The sequence below is a fragment of the Cydia pomonella genome, chromosome 7 (genome assembly GCF_033807575.1).
Source record: "Cydia pomonella isolate Wapato2018A chromosome 7, ilCydPomo1, whole genome shotgun sequence".
Lineage (NCBI taxonomy): Eukaryota > Metazoa > Arthropoda > Insecta > Lepidoptera > Tortricidae > Cydia > Cydia pomonella.
In genome coordinates, this window is record NC_084709.1 from 12,051,818 (window position 1) to 12,073,393 (window position 21,576).

Below are 21,576 nucleotides of genomic sequence, written 5' to 3' on the forward strand. Positions count from 1 at the left end.
CAGCGGAAGCATGTTTTGTACGTGCATCATACAGCGTTTACAACACGCATATGAGCTGCTGCTGGATAAGTACTTGTTTCTACTTACAGGTTAATAGTTTAGAAATAACTGCACCGGACAACAAATCTGCGCTGCTGGTGTCGGGGCTCAGCTTCGAGGTGAAGTCCGGCGAGATCCTCGCGGTGTTGGCCACGTCGCAGCACGAGGCCACGGGCCTGTTGGACGTCTTGGCTGGCGTTAGAAAGGTTAGATAGTTTTATGGGCATTATCCGCAAGTCGAGAAGCGACATCATAGTGTTTATATTATATTGAGACAACGGGTTACCGCTACTCTAACCGGTCTATGAAGGGTATTTATTATACATTTCTTTTAGTTAAGCGTTGGTCTCCGATTTACACTTAAGGTATTTTTTTTGTATAGCGTCACCTCATTACCGCATGAGAAGACAGGAACATACATATTACGAGTATATACTTAACGCAGCACGCCGCGTATAGCGTAGGTACGGCTTCAATCGGAGCCCAGCGCCGAAGATGATATGGTATATACATAAGTATCTTGAGAATAAACACCATGAAATATTGTATTTCTTCTCTTTCATGCTATACTCGCACGTAGGGATTTTTATCTTCACTTCATCTTGTTGCAGAAACTAACAGGCGATATAGTCATAAACGGCCAGCCTGTGGCGTCATCAACGCTTCGTAAAGTAGCAGCCTACGTACGAAAAGACACGTCTCTCTGTCCCTCCATGACGGTTGAACACACACTACGATTTCACGCGGCGCTGCGGCGGCCGAGGAACAATCAGCACCAGGTCAAGATGGATGATAGAGATCGGGTAAGTTCTGATTTTTGATCCTGTGATGTTCGGACAACTAGGGACATAAGCTGAAAATTTAAAGCTGTAAGTCCATATCAAAACTAAATCACTTCTGCTTTTCATGTAGCTTCTAAACGCTGCGCTGGTGGGATCACTGCCTGCACCCATCTTGTCATGTTTGTTTGGCCCGCTATAGTTGACTGGTGAAGAATGCCATGAGGCCCGCCTTTTGAACGTTTTTAAGTGCAATAAAATTTTAAATAAATTATATAAATAATTATAATAATTCAGCCTATATACGTCCCACTGCTGGGCACAGGCCTCCTCTCATGCGCGAGAGGGCTCGGGCTATAGTCCCCATGCTAGCCCAATGCGTATTGGGGACTTCACATACACCTTTGAATTTCTTCGCAGATGTATGCAGGTTTCCTTACGATGTTTTCCTTCACCGAAAAGCTGATGGTAAATATCAAATGACATTTCGTACATAAGTTCCGAAAAAGTCATTGGTACGAGCCAGGATTCGAACCCGCGACCTCCGGATTGAAAGTCGAACGTCATATTCACTCGGCCACCACCGCTTCATAAATTAATATAATAAATATATTGCAATGATCCCTTACACTTACGTAATTGAGGTAGGTTCAACTCGACATTTCGATCCGTTACGAGGATCACTAATAGGAGCTTCATCTGCGACCAAATCCCGGAGAATACAAGTATACCTAAATATTAAGCATTCTCCTACATACTTGTTACCCTGATTCTCAGAAGCCCTCTGCGGAACCTACTATAAAAGTTGAACTCAGATGGTTCAATATCACAACTTTCAATTGTTCCAGATTAATTGGTTAATAGAGGAACTAGGTCTTGACCAAGTCCGAGACACAAACGTAGCGCGTCTAACAAGATCAGAGATCAGAAGGCTCAACGTCGCTTGCCAGTTATTACTCGATACGGCCATCCTGATTCTGGACCAACCCACGAAGGAGATGGATATCTTCGACACCTTCTTCCTGGTGGAGTATTTGAGGAACTGGGCGAGCGGCGGGCGCGTTGTGATCATGTCGTTACACCCGCCGACTTATGAGATCTTTGCCATGCTTACAAAGGTAAGTCGCAAATTGGGAATGGGTTTGTGTTGTGCAAAACATAATATTCCATTATATGTTTATCATGTATATGAACCTAGAACTTTTTGTTTGATAGCTACTTCACGTTACAGTTGCTAGGTTATTATTATAAAGGGTCTAGCAGGCTAAGCGAACAAGAAGTGCCCCCAACGACGGATTTTGTCGATATTTCTGGTAGTGTACTGTGAGGTCCTAAGGACCCTCCATGCTTAACATCAGATCTCGATTCTCTTTTGTTTGCGAGTTATTCAGGATAACGTAAAATAATTAGGGTATCATTGAAAGTGTCATATTTTATAAACGATTCAAGTTATGTGAACCAAACAAAATTATATTTGATAACAATAAAAAAAACTACAAAATGCATATTTTTTACCAGCATCCTGTCCTTAAACTTCATTGCAAAAAATAAAAATATTTTTTTCCTTCCAATTTTTTTTTACTTTTCGCGGAGGTACACCTCCAAAAAAAATATGCATGAGTAGCCACTAATTCTCACTACATACACATATAAAAATATTTGCACAAATGTTCGTGCTTCATGTCAAAAAAAAAACGATTCTCCAATAAGTAGTCACTGGCATTATATGTACAGATAGAAGTACCGGCATCAGCGTAATCCGTCCCATTCGTTTTTCGTTTCTTTCTTATGTCCGTCTCATTCTGTGTTCGTCACTCATTCTTAATTCGTCTCGATCGCTAAACGTCCCTATCGTCTTAAGTCCAATTATGTAACCTGTCTCTTTCTTAATAAGTCTTTTTCGTTTTTCGTCACGGTCTTCCTAGGACTATGTCTTTGTTTGTGTCTCTCGTTTTTGGTATCATTCGCACTTTATCCTTAGTCACTTTCGTTATTCGTCTCACTCTTTTTTTGTCTTTAGTGGTAACTCGTTCCGTTCTTTTTTGGGCACGTTCGCTAATCGTCCGGTACTACGTAGGTCTTAGTTGCTATTCATATCTCCTCCGGATCGGAATTGATAAACAAATTGAAGTTTAGGGGACATATACAGAACGGAAAAAAATGAGGGCCCTGAAGGGTCTAGGACTTAGATACTTAAGATAGCAAATTTTTCTCAAGATAAACATTATTTCATTTGAAAAAATAACTGCATTCATAGCGACCGAGACGCAAAACGAATGTAACGATCTTAGAATTAGACTGAAAATGAATGTGACCAATAACGAATGCATGAAAAAAATGAGACGAATAAGTGAATGAGAGCAAAATCGAAAGGGAATAATTAAGAATGAGTCATAGGAAGACCGTGACGAAAAACGAAAAAGACTTATTAAGAAAGAGACAGGTTACATAATTGGACTTAAGACGATAGGGACGTATAGCGATCGAGACGAATAAAGAATGAGTGACGAACACAGAATGAGGCGGACATAAGAAATGAACGAAAAACGAATGGGACGAATTACGCTGATGCCGGTACTTCTATCTGTACATATAATGCCAGTGACTACTTATTGGAGAATCGTTTTTTTTTTGACATGAAGCACGAACATTTGTGCAAATATTTTTATATGTGTATGTAGTGGGAATTAGTGGCTACTCATGCATATTTTTTTGGAGGTGTACCTCCGCGAAAAGTAAAAAAAAATTGGAAGGAAAAAAATATTTTTATTTTTTGCAATGAAGTTTAAGGACAGGATGCTGGTAAAAAATATGCATTTTGTAGTTTTTTTTATTGTTATCAAATATAATTTTGTTTGGTTCACGTAACTTGAATCGTTTATAAAATATGACACTTTCAATGATACCCTAATTATTTTACGTTATCCTGAATAACTCGCAAACAAAAGAGAATCGAGGTCTGATGTTAAGCATGGAGGGTCCTTAGGACCTAACAGTACACTACCAGAAATATCGACAAAATCCGTCGTTGGGGGCACTTCTTGTTCGCTTAGCCTGCTAGACCCTTTAACTTGAAACAACAATGGTCGTTCGAGCCGGATAATATTGATTTATGTTTTGCAGGTGGTCTTAATATCCGCTGGTAGGACGATGTTCAGCGGGTACAGAAGAGACATGTTGCCATATTTCGCTTCTATCGACTATCCTTGTCCCGCCTTCAAAAATCCTTCTGATTATTATTGTAAGTATATATAAACAGGTGACATTTTAAGTTTTCGATAAATATTGACATTTATCAAGTTCTAGATGATTGTACAATACGTAGGTGGTATATATTTAAATATATATCAGACATTAAGACGTAAGATACTGTGCAACAACTTTAAGCAAACTTAATATGTCGACGTCCATTGTAAAGAAGCGAACGTGTTCTCTTTATCACGTTAGTCACTATTTATTTGATGCTGTCTTTGTGACTGATTTTAACCATTGTGATGAGAGACAAACTACCAAACTAGCCAGTCAGCAATCGTTAGCGACAAAGCGATGAAAAAAATCTCATTCTGAGAATCTTTATGTGAGTCATGTTTCAAATAAAGATTTATTTTTCAGTGGACTTAGTAACGTTGGACGACCTGTCAGCGGCCGCCATGCTGGAGTCGTCGGGGCGCATCGAGGCGCTGGCGGGGCTGTTCGCGGGCGCGCAGGCGCCGCCCGAGCCGCCGCCGCCCGTGCCGCTGCCCGCGCCCGTCGCCAGGCCCAACGTCGCCGTGCAGGCGGCAGCCCTTATACAGTGAGTTGACTATCTGGTCGTTTCTGTCGGGGCATTGCAACTTGTTGCATGCATAAACTCGATGGGATCAAGTGTAATTTTAAATAAATTCTTATCAAATTCCTACGGAAACTTTTGGGTTCGATCATCAGACAAGATTCATGTTTATACACTTCATGTAAACATTTGGTAGAGAACAGCCGATCAAATAGCAACAGCCCCATGGAGCATAAATCAAACAGGAGGTTGCATATAAAAGTAATGTGTGACGACATGAAATACTTGTGATACGATGTGATAATGTGTGACGATATGACTTTGGATGGTTTCCGTTCTATGAAGTCCCCTTTTTAACGGCATGTCTCTTAAAAGTTACTGTTCGGTTACTATCATATCAAGCCATTGCGATTCATTATGTAAGAGAATCGTCCTGCAGAAAAATACCTAAAACCAAGAATATGTGTATTCCCTTTACCCAAATTTTTGTTACAGATGTAATTTCTGGATATTTTCTAAGCTTTTTGAGTAGGCAGCCCTCTTATTTTATTTTATTGTTCCCAGAAAAAGTTTGGTGTTTACTCAAATGACGACGCTGTCTAACGTGGTGACGAGGGTGCTGATCGCAGCCATCATGTCGCTCATCACGGGAACAATTTTCTGGGACCTACCCACCACTGACGCGAAGGTGAGAACCTGAAGATGATGAAGGAATAAGTCTGAAGGGTTTTATAATGCTTTGTATCCTAACCCTGTTTTTTATCTGGGTAGGAAAAAATCCCAAAAAATTGAAGCACTAATAGTTTATAAAAAAATGCCATCAAATTTTTCTTATGTAAGTAGTTTTCAAGAAACTCGAAGACATCTAACTTGGCTTAATGAGTGCTAGACATTCCAAAGCATTCCAGTTAGGAACCTCTTAAAGTGTTCACTCACCACTAATGCCAATGATTAAAATATACTCATTCCTGATAAGTATAAAGACACCATTGTGGTACGAGTGCCTCTTTGTATAATAAATGCATTTAATGCCGTCTGACATTTAAATCAAATCCTTGTTTCAGTTAACGCAAAACGACCGAGTCGGATACCACTACTCCGTGATGTGCCTAAGTCTGTGTCCATTGTTAATGTGGCTGACCGCGCGAGAAGCTAGCTCTATGAGAAGGCACGTAGAAAGAGATGTTGCCGTGCCGTTGTACTCTCGCACCGTATTCATACTTTATGATGTAAGTAGCATGGTTCATTCTTGATTAACTTATTAGCTTATTACTTGTATTGTAAGGACCGAGTGGGACTCCATTACTCTATGACGTGCCTTAGCCTGTGTCCATTACTGATGAGGCTGAGAGAGCGCGAGAAAAGCGCTAGTTCTATGAGAAAACACATAGAAAGGGATGTTACTGTGTGCCGTTGTACTCTCGCACTGTATTTATACTTTATGATGCAAATAGCAAGGTTCATTCTTGCTCGTCTCTTTATTTATATAATTTAACAACCAATCCGTCGATTTAGAGTACAGTTTTCCCAAATAGGTAACTCAGGGTTGTGCATCAGAAGCGCATTCTAAATTGTAAAACTTGACGATATCACCTATTAAAATTATAAAAAAATAAAAAATAATAATAATAATTCAGCCTATATACGTCCCACTGCTGAGCACAGGCCTCCTCTCATGCGCGAGAGGGCTCGGGCTATAGTCCCCACGATAGCCCAATGCGGATTGGGGACTTCACATACACCTTTGAATTTCTTCGCAGATGCATGCAGGTTTCCTCGCGATGTTTTCCTTCACCGAAAAGCTAGTGGTAAATATCAAATGATATTTCGTACATAAGTTCCGAAAAACTCACTGGTACGAGCCAGGATTTGAACCCGCGACCTCCGGATTGAAAGTCGGACGTCATATCCACTCGGCCACCACCGCTTATTAAACTTATAAAAAAGCGTTTAGAAAAATATTGAACCAATAGGGTTGTTTCCAATTTTTTGAAACGCTTATATTACGTTCTATATTAACTAAAAGTTGCCCTAAAATTCAACTTTTATACTAAAAACGGCTTTAAATATGTTAAATTAACAAAATATATTTTGACAGATGCTTTCGCGCCCAAAACGCTCTTTGAAAATAGTGTGACGTCACAGTTTACGGTTTGACACATAACTACATACACACGTAGAAGATACGAACTGTCAACTGACATTTGTCATTTGTTGTTTATCGCCTAACTGTCAACAGTGTCAATCCGAGAGTTGTGACGTCATCAGAATCTTCTAAGACGTTTCGAGTTTGGTCACGTGACGTGTGCCAAAAGATATTTAAAATTCAATATTTACAAAAATATGGTCAGTAGGTACAGGTCCCCTAAAAGTAGTTTAACATGTTCTTATAATCCAAAAGAATTTATTGGGATACAATTCTGCCCTAAGATTTGTAGATGGAAACAACCCTATTCTCTGTATTTCATAATACTGCTCAGATCCACCCGTCGGCTCAATCAAATCAATCCAAATACCTCAATATTCCGTGGCAACTTGATTTCATGTAGTTTTCTTCCAGCAATTTCTGGAGCTATGGTCGGCTGTGCTAACGTGGTTCGCGTACCTCGTGCCGAGCTACGCCATGAGCGGCCTCTACGCCCAGACTCCGGGGTCGTTCGACGGATTCTATATTTATTTAGGTAAGACAATAGCATTTCCTTTTGGTTTTAGTAGGTTTATTAATTGACTCAATTTTATTCATCTTAAGATCTGATTATTTCCCCTCCTGAGAACTGCTTAAAGTTCCTTTCGCACTGCGAAGAACAGTTTTTTGTCTGGATACAAAAAGGGTTGTCACCAAATCCCTCCATTCCATTGTCAATTGTAAAACGCCAAGCGGTCTTCATAAATCCTTTCTTTTAAAATCTACGACAGCTCAACGAGGGTGCAGAGTGTTAGGGTCGGCAACGCGCATGTAACTCTTCTGGAGTTGCAGGTGTACATAGACTACCATCAGGCGGGCCGTGTGCTGATTTGCCACCGATGTTGAATAAAAATAGTCCTAAACACATTAGGACGTAGCTTCTTCGGTAGCCAGAGCGATCTCGTAAATAAATCCTTTATATTTCTTGTGATTAGGAGACCAATCTCGTGCGTTTCCATTTTGGTTAATTGAAATTAACTGTATGTATTCCCATTAGCCCATACTACTAAGCAAGACCACTACAGTCTAAATCACTTTCAGGTTACACCGCGCTCTATCTAATAGCCACTCAGATGATGTTCCGAGCCTTCGTCTTCCTCGTACCGATGGAGAAGACGGCCACGATCCTGGCAGGCGTCTGCTTACTGCTCAGCACCCTGGCTAACGGGGTGATGCTGCACCAGCAGGACTTGCCGCAGTACTGGCGGTGGCTGGAGTACGTGTCGCCCTCGAGGTGGACGCTGCCGGAGATCCTGATGAAGGAGTTGAGCGAAACTGCCTTGAGGACGAGTATTAGTAAGGAGATGAGGTGTACTAATAAACAGGTATGCATTGGTTATCTTGCATGAATTTATTTAAAAGTATCCTAAGGCCCACGGTTCTAGCTATAGTACTTATACACTTCGATGTAACCTAATCATATTCAATTGGAACAGAGTTGCATTTCAGTTATTTTTATTTTTCAATCAAAACATTTATTAGATGTGTAAAGTCCAAAAAAGCTGAAGATGGCGCTATAAGGCATATACCTATATTTTATGGTAACTGAATAGTCAAACGTCAACTTTTGACAACTAGTTACCGCATAATGTACGGAGCTGTAACAACGTCATGCTCTACGAGCACACTTAAAACTTACAACATAACTTGACATTGGCAAAATCATCATAGATTTGATGGAAGCCATATTTTAAAAGAAGAAGAAGGTACAGCACCCTCTACGTCAGCTGTCAAACTCGGAGTACGATGTTATTTTTACAATTTACATTCTCTACTACAATCAACCAGTGGATCTGGGAGCTGAGAACCCTTAAGAACCCACATGGCACCATCATTTTGAAAAACTCTAAATATTGAATCAACAAAAAAAAAACTAAAGTAATTATCGAACCTACTCACAACATTTCACGAAAATGGGTTGAGAAATGTGATTTGTAGAGAATATCCCGACAGACATACGAAAGAATACTTAACCGAAGTGGAAGCCTTCACTTCACTCTGTCTTTAACTACACTTAATAATTAATTTTAACCTTTGTCTAATCCTTTCAGAGACCATATAACGACATAATAGTACAATCCCAATGCCCACCACCGAACGGCACCCAAGTCCTCTCCAACTTCGAGTACCTCCGCACCGACAACATCTGGGAGTGGTCAGAAGAGAGCTTCTTAATAGCTCTGGCCATCTTTTATGCAGTTTTCGCTGTGATCGCCGTTTTGGCTTTTGTGTGCGACTGTACCAAGTACGTTAGGAGAAAGGAACGAAACAGCTTGAAAGGACACAAGGTTACTGTTAATACTCCTTGAAAATAATACTTTGATCAAACTTTGACTTTTAAGTAACGAAACGTTTTGAAGAAAATTTGCAATTGTATAAGAATGTGATTATAAACTTGTGTTAGTTTTCAAGATATCTAAATAAACTAACTGACCCGCTTTGTCGATAGCCATAACGACGCTTTAACCGGTTATTCGTACAAGCAAATCTCATCCTTATGGCAAGCGACAAAGGGGGACGTTATGCCGACCGCGGTCACATATGATCTTCTAAAATTTTGTAGCACAGGTTTGGTGATCTAGTAGGTATCAGATTGTATTGGAAGATGAATAAATTTTCCATATAATTTGATGCAGGAAAAAATTAGAATTATACTTAAATCGGATACGAAACGGGCAAGTTGATTGAATTTCTTAGGTCATTTTCTGTATAAGCTGAACTAAAACGCTGATCTGGAAGTTAGATAATTTATGATCTGTTCAATATTGTATCGCTAGGAATTAAATAAATAAATGAATGTACAAAGAAATTATAACTAAAGTAGTATATTTAATAGACTTATATTAACTAACTGCGAAAGGCTGACTGTATATCGTCTTCCGTCCTCGAATGCATGAGTATTGTATAATAAAATGTGCCGAATGCATGTGTTAGGTTAATTAGACACATATCACAAGTTTACCTTAGTCACTACTTTTCGTTCTTCACATGTTTTGCCAAAAACGTGATGTCTATGAAACTATACTATTATCGATAAAGTAAATAAAAAGAACAGAGACAAAATGACAAAACAACGCACATTTAGTTTTCTTTTTACGTGTATGAAAGGCGTCTTTTTTATTGCGTATTGGATATTGTCGTAGGGCGATTGGATATTGTTGTTGGGAGCGGTGATTCTGTTCTATTTATTTACTCTTAATCTATCTCGCTTTCTCTTTTCTACTCCTGTAGAAAAGTCCTTCAAGCACTTATTATGATTGTGAATGTGCATGTGCTCAATGCAATGGTGTATGAAATAATAAATGAATATTGGCATTCTCGCAAATTCTTTCTTATCTAGGCTTAGGTAGACGGTGCGCTACTTCACATGCGAGTTACGTAACATTGCCGAAAACGGAAGTACTACCAATGAAATAGACCAATCTAATATTACAATGTGACATGACTCGCTCGCACCGTCTACGTGAGCTTTAAATCAAAATGAATCATCATATACTCTTGGACGACAAAAACAGTATTACGACATTTTAAAGTGTTTATAACCTACTGCCAATGGTTGACTAGTATGTCCATCTTTCAATCATCTTTTTTATTTAATATAGTTCATTAAATTTTAAGTAGTTTAAAGGAATAAAAGTGGAGCCATATCAATTAGATAATTATATAATAATTGTTAAGTTACCTTACCTTCGGCATAATAAAAATAAATTTAATAAATGTGTGTTTCGTTTTATTTCATGATTAATTACATTAAATTCGTAAAAAAAACAATATAACAATAAAATTTCAATCCTAAATAAATAAGGCAGTGTTACGAACAATATTAAATATTGCAACAGGTACTTACGAAGGGGCAAAGACATTTTGTATCTTATGATAATGTTCATACAAGTTATTTTTGGTTCTCACGAAACGTGTGCATCCGAGTCCGTATGAAATAATTCGTGATATCGTTTACAGATTTCGCAGACGCATGGTTTGCTTTTGTCGTATACGTTTGCATGGCTTATAGTTGGTATGTCTTCGTACTCGTGAGTGTGTACCTCATCGTCATCTACGTATCGGCTCTCGAGTAATACTTTCTTGTCCTCGCTAGTAGCCGCACGCGGCTGTCTACTCCTGGGAAAAGTTAACATGAATAAAAAATATATACTTTCGCTAAACACATTATTTACTGATTGTATTCAATTATTTGGGAAATAACATCAGTATTCTCTTAAGTAAATATTTGTGTGAAATAGAATGAAAAAGGAATAGAACTATGAATGGGCTATTTTAATGCCCCGCCGCCGACGCCACGTGCACTTCAGGAGCGTCACTGTTCACTTGAGATTAAGTACCTACACAGGGGTAAGGAATAAGGATCTCTGCCATTTACCTTTCAACATCGTCCTTATAGTTACCCACGGCATTGTTCCAACAGTCGTCCGGGGCTAAGTTCACGTTGAACACGCAATAACGCAATAATCTCGCTGCCGCGGGTACTGCGCGGACGTCGGTCTTTTACATGCGGGACTGAATAAGGATGCCATTTACCTTTCAATATCATCATCATCATAATTGCCGGCGGCATTGTTCCAACAGTCGTGCGGGGCTAAGTTCACGTTAAACACGCAATAGTCTCGCTGCTGCGGGCACTGCGCGGACGTCGGTCTCTTGTGCATGCGGGACTAGAGCAGGTAAAGGAATAAGGATGCCATTTACCGGTCAACATCATCATCATCATAGTTGCCGGCGGCACTGTTCCAACAGTCGTCCGGGGCTACGTTCACGTTGAACACGCAATAGTCTCGCTGCCGCGGACTCTGCGCGGATGTCGCTCTCTTGCATGCAGAACTAGGGGAACAGGATGAGGAATAAGGATCAAAGAAAGAATGGAGATTTAAAGAGGAAGTCAGGGAATGGATCAAGTAAAGTGAAAAAACGTAAACATCGTGTGTAGTTGTACATCCTCGCAGGGTACATGTTGAAATTGTCTTAAAACCTAAGATCCTATCCACACAATGTACACATTAAGTGCAGTAAAATATCTGATTTGGGACCATCAAGCTCCCAGCTCTTAAATAGATATGTCATGATGAAGGGACAATAGGTATAGTTGAGTACCTATCTAGTATCTACTATGTCAATATTTTCAAAAATTTTACCTCTTTTCATATGGTCTTTGTCCTTCCACGTTTATATTTTGACATAATTAAATGCAGACTAATATTTTTTACTTTACGACTTTACAAAAATGTTAGAAAGGCAGATAACGCATTTTTTTTGCTGTCTGTTTAATCAAGATATGTAAGTAAATATACTTACTCGGAGTATGCACATCGAAATTTGTCTTGCCCGCGACTGACACTGCTACCGGAGCCCCCGGACCGCGATCTGGACCTCGACCGGGACTTCGTGCCCGGTATGCCAGTAGGACATTTGTTTCTGGAATGATTGAATATAAATTAGAATTTAAAATCTTAAATAAAATACTTTTAAGAGTATTAAGACTAAGACTCTTAAACTGACCATGATGGTCTTTTATTTTTACAATAAGGTTTACGAATTGTTAGGTAACATGTGGACGATGGTACCTATAGTATTTCGTTTTCCGTGGTACAGTACTCTTATTAATTACGTTTCATTGTCTGCTAGTGGCTCTGTGAGCTGTAAAATTGAATAAAAATATGGCTCCGCCATTTGAAAAATTCCCAAAAATGAATCATCGAACATGCTCACAATATTTCACAAGAATCCGTTGAGAATTGAGAACTGTAGAGGAGAACTCCGAACACCCGAAAGTATTTTTGCCCATGCTAAACCGAAGACCTTCGCTAACGCTCAGTCAAAAAATCTTTTGGCCTTGCAAATTGTTATATCTATATTTATTATGTTTTTAGATTTAGAATGATATCTGAACAATAATAAACAAGTAGAAACCTTTATCGTTCCTGCTAATCTTATTGGAAAGATTTTACGTAAGGTGAAATTCCATGGATTTTATAGCAAGCGTAGTAATTTAACAACATTTAATTTAAACGAGTAATTACATACATCTAGGTGCCTATTTTGCTAATGCTCGGAGACTACGTGTCCTCTAAACAAATTTTAATCAAAACAAACACATTAACTGTAACTAACAGTATTCTAATAACGATAATCATTAATTTTATCTACTCAATTAGGTCAGAGGCATTTATTATGTTGATGGCATTATATTGATTAAAACTACTAATTAAATTAATTAGGAAAAAAGCGGCCAAGTGCGAGTCGGACTCGCCCATGAAGGGTTCCGTACCATTTATGACGAATTTTTCGGAAAAGAGAGCAACGACGAGGAAATAGAGAGGCGTATTCAACATACTTGGAACAAATATTGGAGTCTGAAGGAGATTTTCAAAAGCAATATGCCGATAAAAATTAAAACGCAAGTAATGTCGTCCTGCCTTTTACCATGCTTAACATATGCTTGCCAGACCTGGAAGTACACAGCAAAAATAAAGAAAAAAATTGTCACGTGTCAACGAGGCCTGGAGAGAAGCATGCTAAATATTAAAAAAATCCAAAAAATACGGCACTCTGAAATAAGAAACATATCAAAAGCTATAGATGCTCTAAAATATGCCAAAAAGCTAAAATGGAAATGGGCCGGGCATGTAGCACGACTGACAGACGGCCGATGGACCCTAAGAGTGACATCGTGGAAAGGCCCACGTGGGAAACGCGGTAACGGAAGACCGCGAACAAGATGGGCGGACGAGATAAATAAAATAGCTGGTCCAAACTGGATGCAAATAGCCCAGAACAGAGCGAAATGGGCATCTTTGGAGGAGGCCTTCACCTGCGGAGGGGTTCTTGCAGTTTAAATACTATTAGTCTAAAAAAAAAAAAAAAAAAAGAAAAGTTTGTGTTATTCATAAATCTAGAGTTAATGTTTTTTTTAGCTATGGCAAAATGTATAGTCTTAGTTTGCAGGAAATAAAAGGCTTTTTTATTTATTTTATTTATTATGACGAATTAAAAAAAACTACTTAATAGATCTCGTTCAAACCAATTTTCGGTGGAAGTTTGCATAGTAATGTACATCATATATTTTTTTTAGTTTTATAATTCTCTTATTTTAGAAGTAACAGGGGGGGAGAGACACATTTTACTACTTTGGAAGTGTCTCTCGCGCAAACTATTCAGTTTAGGAAAAAAATATATTAGAAACCTCAATATCATTTTTGAAGACCTATCCTATATAAAATTTTGAGTTTCAGTTCTAAGTATGGGGAACCCCCAAAGTTTATTGTTTTTTTTTTCTATTTTTGTGTGAAAATGTTAATGCGGTTCACAGAATACATCTACTTACCAAGTTTCAACAGTATAGTTCTTATAGTTTCGGAAAAAAGTGGCTGTGACATACGGCCGGACAGACAGACAGAAAGACATGACGAATCTATAAGGGTTCCGTTTTTTGCCATTTGGCTACGGAACCCTAAAAATACGACAGAAATAAATGAGCGAGGTCCAGATTTGAGGAGTCATTTTGCAATCGTGTATCACGAATTAACCATGGGCCGAGTACAAATATTATTTTTTACCATTTGCGTATTTTACCAAATTACCAACGGCTCCAGTAAGTATAACAAATCCTAGGTTTAATCATAAAACATTCAACCCATTTTTTAAGAAGTGACGTCTAAAACACTGACGATACTGGTGAAACTGTGACGACCCGATTACGGACATACTAAAAGCCGTTTTTATTTTGCCCGTCCGGATTAGTGAGGTTTTAACGGTGGTTTACCAATTATTGGCGATAATAAGGTCACTATTTAGTTGTAAGGGGACGAGACTGAAAAGAAATACCCCATAACTCATCCAATAATCCATACAGTCAACAGCAGTAACAGTAACTGTTTTTTCCAACTACTGACTTTGCATGTTACCACTGTTACCAGGCGTAGCACACGCATTTTACCGTAGTTATTAGAGCTTAGGGCTGATGTAAAACTATTAGTACTGATTCTGTAATGTTACTTAGTTTCAGGATCATTGCGTCGACGAATACTACAGCAATGGCGTGAGGGGAATAAGACAGGGTATGTCACTACAATTATTATCACCTTTTTTAGTTATAACTGTCACCGAATACAGAATGTTTCCTAAGATTCCATTTATTCTAAGGGACTTAATGAAGGTAAGCTTAACCTTAAATTAAATTAATTTCTCCTAGCCACTGGTTGTCTAACTTAGAGATATTAATTTAATTTAACGTAAGGACTCTTGCTTTCTAGTGCATTCAGGTCAACACTTCGTAAACCGGGTGATTGTGGGGACAACCCCACAAGATCACAAGATCCTGAATGTCAAAAATGTGTTAAGATGGTCATACCTACTAAACAAATTTCCCCATGGGACTAACGACAAAATCTTGAAATAAAATGTAATGGACACCTTTCACACCTTGAGGGCCCGAAGTAGACGAAATGTAAAAAATTTCACGATTTTCATATCGGTCCCATGGGAAATCTTGTTGAGCATGACCATCTTGATGTGTTTCTGACATTCACCATCGACTCCAAAATCACCCAGTATAACTGCGGCCTAATGCCATGATGATTATTATAAAAACAATGAATAATTTTAATTCCCAGGAATATCGAGCCGTCTGTACGTGGCATAATAAATCTATTCAGCATGATTGAGTGCGCGACCGACTGTAATCCGTGGCATTTAAGAAACTATGGAAACTACTGCGGATTAGGTGGTTCCGGTACACCTATAAATGATATTGACAGGTGACTTCCTCCCAAGGTTTTACAGTCTAACTAAAGCAATGAAATCGGGCCAATTTGGATTATTACTATTCATTCAAAGCGATATGGAAATTTCTATAGGTACTTATAAACTGACTCATTTCGAGTGTTCAATTCAATTTGGGAAAAAAATACGAAAATAGGTTGAGAATTGCGACCTGCAGAGGAGAACGTCCGGACATACGAAAGTATTTTTGCCCAAGCTGAAACGGAGGCACTTTTCACGCGTGTGCAATTAGCGGTATTCAGATTATAATAGTCATTTACAGTACATATGGTGCTACTTTACCGCACTAGTGCGAAAATTAGCATATAACGTTACTGTGTCGAACATTTAAACAGGCATATGTACTGTAAAACGTTGTACGATACATGTGCGAATAGGTAATTCGCAACTCGTGTCGATTTAAAACACTCCGTTCGGTCGAGTTTTAATTTATCGCCACTCGTTTCGAATTTCCTATTTTTCGCACTTGTATCGTAATGTACTATAACGATACAAGTGCGAAAAATAGCATACATATGACCCTTTAAATTTTCGACATAGTTACATAATGTGCTAATTTACGCACTAGTGCGGAAAAGTAGCACCATATGTACTGTAAAATCTGTTGTGGTTTGTTCTGCTATTGATTTGAGAGTATCAACCCTCGCAACGTTCTAGAATCCACTTTTTCTAGTTTGGGATCCTTCTCTTACACGGGTCTACATAGAATAGGTAGGTATTATGAAGAGAGAGGGGTAAACAACAACTTTAACAAACAATACTTGTTTTAATAGTTGTTTACAAATAAGTATTAGTCTATTATTTTACAGTTGTTGCGAACAACACGACGCGTGTTACGACGACAACAAAGACTTCTACGGCTGCTCGAGCAGCATGTACGTGTCGTTGTACGAATGGAGTTGCAACGACGGGTACCCGTCTTGCCACGACGGGCACGACAGGTGCGGGCTCTGGACTTGCGTGTGCGACAAGGCTATGATGGAGTGCTTGAATGACGCCGGATGCCCTTAGTTTTGAATGGCGTAGGATATAACTAATAATCAATTTTCAAAAGTGTTGTTTGTTTTCTTCATAATCCTAACCTCCTTGGTCAGGAGAAATTCCAAAAAATATTTTTAAGTTAGTTTTGTAGAAAAAGAGATAAATGTAAAAAAAAGCGGCCAAGTGCGAGTCGGACTCGCGCATGAAGGGTTCCGTACCATTTAAGACGTATTAAAAAAAATCTACTTGCTCGATCTTGTTCAACATTTTACCACTTTGGACACACATTTTACCACTTTGGAAGTGTCTCTCGCGCAAACTATTCAGTTTAGAAAAAAATGATATTAGGAACTTAAATATCATTTTTGAAGGCCTATCCATAGATACCCCACACGTATGGGTTTGATGAAAAAAGATTTTTTGGGTTTCAGTTCTAAGTATGGGGAACCCCCAAAATTTATTGTTTTTTTTCTATTTTTGTGTAAAAATCCTAATGCGGTTCATAGAATACATCTACTTACCAAGTTTGAACAGTATAGCTCTTATAGTTTCGGAAAAAAGTGGCGGTGACATAATCGGACAGACAGACGGACATGACGAATCTATAAGGGTTCCGTTTTTTGCCATTTGGCTACGGAACCCTAAAAATGAGCGTTCCTTACCCACACGCATTAGGTACGTTACGAGCACACAACGATAACGACGTGAAATCTAACTGGCGTGCCCATGAGTGTCTAGGCAACAATCTAGTGTACTGCAACGTGTGTGCTTTATATGTTATTTAACTTGGATATATGTGATAATTCAAATCAAAAGGGACCTTACGGCGGTCGGTGCTTACTCCATTAATAGCGGCGAGTCAATACTAATGCAATACTACGTGAACGTAAGCGCCGACCGCCATGGCCCTTTTGATGTGGATCGTCACATATTTTAATACTAAAATCAATGTGAGAAGACAGATATGTATATAAAATGTATTGAGGCAAGAACTCTCGTATACGTTGTATACGCACGTCTCGCAGACACAATAAGAAAGGAAGATCTTCACTCCTTTTGCTCTACCGACCTTCTCTATGTGGATTGGTTTATGTGTACAAACGCTAGAGTAAAAAGTGATATAAGAGCTATTAGACGGTCTCCCACATTGGCTTAAATAAATTCACCTGTGATACTCTGGAGTATGGCAGACGGTTTTCTGCCTTGGCCCTGACCGAGGAATACAGTTGCAATTGGTGATATTTTTGATGTTCTGAATGTTCACATTAAATGGCTCGGATTTCTCGTTCCAAACTTCATCTATGCGGACCTTTGTAGCTATCTCGATCTTTGGCGAGAGAATTCCCTAGAAACATTTTAAATGTAGGTATTAATACTGTACAGTTCAGTCAAATATTACTATTAGTCAAGTCGGTTAGACACAATAGTTAAAAAATAAGTTGGTTAGTTAGAACAACAGAGAAATTCGGTTTGAACACGAAAAACGTGAACCTGAACCTGTGGCCTGAAAATGAAGAGGTGACAATCCGGACTCTGAGTATCCATACACAGACCATTGATATATGTATGTTCCTACTGTCCTTAACAAGCAAAGGTAAAAATCGAAACAAAGTGGAGTTGGATTCCTTTACTTCTGACCAAAGCCTATGGAAAAAATGGTACTTAAGGGTTGTGTTTTCTTTTACAAGGACTTAAGCGGCAGACTTTAAGTATGTTCCTATTCAAACAAAAATATGTGCCAAATAGTCTTCCAATATTTCTATCTATAGTTTAGTTTGGCCAGGGACTGCCTCATTTCAAACATAGATAGAGAGCATAATACTGTCTGTCTTATTTATTACACTAGTTAGTACTAATACTAGCAGGCCCAAAAAAAAAAGAGATGAGTACCTATAGTTTTTTCTTATTTACTGACAAATTGGGTTTGCCAGACTATTGCTCTTTATTTTAAATGAAACTTTTTAAATGAATGAAGTACTCACAGGATACTTCTTAGACCTTCTCATAAGCAAGTCCACCCCATCACTGCAACACATCTTTGGCGGGAACAGAACATCACTTAGGGAGCCGAGGTACTGGGCAAGGATATTGCATTCACCAGATTCACAGCTCTGGCACCATTGCACTAGCTCGCAGTATAAGGTTTCGTCTTCTGCAATTGAAAATGTAAATTTACTTATTTATTTCCTGGAATACAATATTAACCTCTAGCGTCCCACAGTCCTAAAACTAGAACAAATTATCTACTGAATTATTAAATGGAACAGAGTTGCTTTTGTTTTGTTTGATATTGAAACAAAACAAATTCAATTCCATTTTTTTATACCATGAATTCTAATTTAACTGATTATTTTTCTTGTATGGTGGAACGCTAGAGGTTATTGTTAACAGCATGGTATTTGTAATATTTTAGTACCTGGGATAATATTCCATACTATTATAATCTGTATGACGGCACAAAGACATAGTATATCTACGGACGGGCCTTACGTAGTTAGTGGTATCACTCACGAATTCGAGCCACCAATCGTGCAGTCTACCGCAACTAGTTGCGACAAATCGCGTACGTGATGCGTAAACATCAACCAATCATGTTGTGGCGTTAGACTGCACGATTGGCTCGAATTCGTGTGCGTGACACCGCTATACTGGCCCCATTCTTATTGCCCGTAAGGCCCATCCTTAGATATACATATATATATGTCAATGGATGGAGATTAGTTTCCTTGAATATCATGGCTACATTTCTAAAAAAATAGAAAGCAATATCTTATTAGTAACCCTTTCATATGCAGTGATGATTAAAATTGTATTGCATGATTAGGCGGGTCCACACAGAGCGAGCATACGCGCGAGACAATATCGTTCGGACCCGCCTAATAAGTTCCGCTTCGTTTTTAATAGAAAAGAGAAAGGAGTAACCTATATTAAAGGATAGTCAATAAGTAAATAAGAAAACAACATCAATATGCAATCTTGAATCTAGCTGCTAAAGTAATCCATTTGTTACAAATATCATACATATGTAGGTACATAGATAGCTGACAAGCCAAGCTTGTATACAATGTACTCACAAGGAACCCGAAAGATTTTAACAATGTATTTCTGATCATATTTAAAGACTAAAATGTCCTATAAATATTGGAATTCGCAGTTTCAGAGTTAATACCAATTAAAAAAACTAATAGGTATAGGTAATTTAATCAATTGTTTTTTTTTTTCTTGTATATTTTTACTGAGGTGTGCCAATAAAGAGTATTCTATCTATCTATAGTCCAACCAAGAGGTGTATTTCAATTTGTCCCTGCCCCATGTGATCGCCGCAATACATAAGGTGGAGACAAATGGGAATAATTCATAAGAATGTGCTTGTTCCCATTTGTGCCAGGTGGGAATAAATGGTTATATACCATATATATCCAACCTGATACTAATAACCCAAAATTATACTCTACATAAATATGCCCTAAATAGGGCATGTAGGGTCCAAGAATTTCATTTCCCGGTTCTGGGCATGGTCGCTACCGGGATTCCTGGTTCTGGGCTTGGCCGGTACTGGGATTAATAATATGTTTTCCCAGTTCTTAGAGCATCTTATGATTAAGGAAGGAAGTTTTGGTATTGTTTAACGGCATCTAGCTTTTCCAACCTTTCCATCGCCTGCTTATAGCATGCTGACTCTCATTGGCGGTGTATACTATATACACTTATTCCTTCAACTAGTGTTGTGCCTGGCGGATGCTGGATTGTTGTGGGAAGAAATATAACTAAAGACACCAGCCAAATGAAAATGTTGTCAAACATGTATCAAAATCGGCTTAGTTTAGTAAATTTATAGCTGTCTTGGGAAATACGACTTAAACATTCATAAACAGCTAAAATCATATTTCAACTTGTAACCAGCATAAAAAAACTGAACTAAATCAATTGTGTTCCAGAGAAAAACAAAATGAAAATGGAAAACAGGGTAAGTATATTTAAAAAAAAACCATTTTTTGTTATAGTTACTAGAATTCCTACTTTACTTAGTTATAGATTGATGAGTTTATTTGGGTCCTCCATTTCATAACAACAAACGTTTCATATTAATTGTTATTTAATGCCCAAGCTAAGATATTAAAATACTACTACTACTAAAATGGGAACAAATACGCATCTTGGTAATTGGCAAATGGGACAACCGGAAAGTACCGGTAGTGGGTCTTCAGTACTGATTCTTTCAACACTACAAAATTCCCGGGAATCTCAGAACCAGGATTTCCCGGGGGACAAGCCCTAACTATATTATTGGAATTCTGAATAAATAAATAAATTAATTAACATGGTATAATATCAAATTGTAAACTGAGATCAACTTACTCAATAAACAACACATGTTACTCAATGCACAGGTTTCTTGGAACCTCTTCCGGAAGTACAGTCTGTCATTGAACTCGAGGGGGAAGGTGGGAGGTAGTGTACAGGTTTCATAGCTTGTGCCCAGAGCAGACACGATGAGCGAGACACTGCCATCTTGACACAGCCACACGCCTGGACAGGATACCTGGGGACAGTTAGATTTTTTTTAAGTTGAATTAAAATACAACTACACAGTTAGGCACCAACAATTATGGATCTAGTTTATCTGGGGCGAACAGGCGACTAGATATTGTTTCAATGCCATTTCTTATATTATTTAAGCTGATGTATAAAAAGAGAGGAGAAAACACTAAACTTCTGTCAAGAAACTAAAAAAAACAACAATGCAAAACTTACTCTCTGCACAACAATTTCAACTGTGAGTTCTATAGTTTTGGGCATTTTGCATAATTTTTTTAACTTTCCATGCCGAAATCAAATACCTGTCCTAAAAATTAATTAAACCATGATTCTAAAATAGATTCCTGTAGATTAACTTTCAATTTGTTCTCCATAGTACTGCGAATCACTGGTGACATTGACATTAAGAATTTGTTACTATGGTAACGATCCATACACAAAGTCGATGCGTTTAGAAATACTTCATTAGACACATAAGGCCACGTGCCCAC

At 38.3% G+C, this 21,576-nt stretch overlaps 3 protein-coding genes across 5 annotated transcripts in view; 2 read left to right on the forward strand and 1 right to left on the reverse strand.

Moving 5' to 3' along the window:
• The window catches only part of LOC133519814 (ATP-binding cassette sub-family G member 8), a 107,605-nt gene extending 97,116 nt beyond the window's left edge, over positions 1 to 10,489 (forward strand). For both annotated transcript variants that reach the window (XM_061853925.1, XM_061853926.1), the window contains 10 exons: positions 90 to 245; positions 651 to 842; positions 1,667 to 1,936; positions 3,942 to 4,059; positions 4,431 to 4,611; positions 5,152 to 5,275; positions 5,652 to 5,816; positions 7,148 to 7,268; positions 7,814 to 8,097; positions 8,824 to 10,489. In XM_061853925.1, the coding sequence (XP_061709909.1) occupies positions 90 to 245; positions 651 to 842; positions 1,667 to 1,936; positions 3,942 to 4,059; positions 4,431 to 4,611; positions 5,152 to 5,275; positions 5,652 to 5,816; positions 7,148 to 7,268; positions 7,814 to 8,097; positions 8,824 to 9,081 (1,869 nt within the window). In that variant the 3' untranslated portion in view covers positions 9,082 to 10,489. The remainder of the gene's footprint in view (positions 1 to 89; positions 246 to 650; positions 843 to 1,666; positions 1,937 to 3,941; positions 4,060 to 4,430; positions 4,612 to 5,151; positions 5,276 to 5,651; positions 5,817 to 7,147; positions 7,269 to 7,813; positions 8,098 to 8,823) is intronic.
• Positions 10,420 to 21,483, reverse strand: LOC133519834 (uncharacterized). Of its 2 annotated transcripts, XM_061853959.1 has the most exons (7): positions 21,302 to 21,483; positions 20,906 to 21,089; positions 18,529 to 18,698; positions 17,713 to 17,891; positions 12,080 to 12,199; positions 11,477 to 11,608; positions 10,420 to 10,891 (listed from the first exon to the last, which is right to left on the reverse strand). In XM_061853959.1, exons 1-7 carry the CDS (start codon positions 21,344 to 21,346, stop codon positions 10,678 to 10,680), a joined length of 1,044 nt encoding a protein of 347 aa, XP_061709943.1. In that variant the 5' UTR covers positions 21,347 to 21,483; the 3' UTR covers positions 10,420 to 10,677. The 2 variants fall into 2 exon arrangements, with proteins under 2 accessions (XP_061709943.1, XP_061709944.1); XM_061853960.1 differs by lacking the exon at positions 11,477 to 11,608.
• Positions 13,077 to 16,621, forward strand: LOC133519835 (uncharacterized). Its single transcript, XM_061853961.1, has 4 exons — positions 13,077 to 14,375; positions 14,784 to 14,841; positions 15,397 to 15,540; positions 16,375 to 16,621. The coding sequence occupies exons 1-4, from the start codon at positions 14,075 to 14,077 to the stop codon at positions 16,574 to 16,576; spliced, it is 705 nt and encodes a 234-aa protein (XP_061709945.1). The 5' UTR covers positions 13,077 to 14,074; the 3' UTR covers positions 16,577 to 16,621.
• Positions 21,484 to 21,576: the final 93 nt, after the last annotated feature.

What these genes read in the sequence shown, in the direction of transcription:
- LOC133519834 (XM_061853959.1), bottom strand. Translation starts at nt 21,346, where the DNA reads ATGCCCAAAACTATAGAACTCACAGTTGAAATTGTTGTGCAGAGA. An exon ending in TTTCGATGTGCATACTCCGA is followed by an intron (nt 11,609 to 12,079) that starts GTAAGTATATTT and finishes CTGTTCCCCTAG; the next exon opens with TTCTGCATGCAAGAGAGCGA. An exon ending in GATGATGATGATGTTGACCG is followed by an intron (nt 10,892 to 11,476) that starts GTAAATGGCATC and finishes AACTTTTCCCAG; the next exon opens with GAGTAGACAGCCGCGTGCGG.
- LOC133519835 (XM_061853961.1), top strand. Translation starts at nt 14,075, where the DNA reads ATGTTAATGCGGTTCACAGAATACATCTACTTACCAAGTTTCAACAGT. An exon ending in CCAAATTACCAACGGCTCCA is followed by an intron (nt 14,376 to 14,783) that starts GTAAGTATAACA and finishes AATGTTACTTAG; the next exon opens with TTTCAGGATCATTGCGTCGA. An exon ending in CCTATAAATGATATTGACAG is followed by an intron (nt 15,541 to 16,374) that starts GTGACTTCCTCC and finishes ATTATTTTACAG; the next exon opens with TTGTTGCGAACAACACGACG.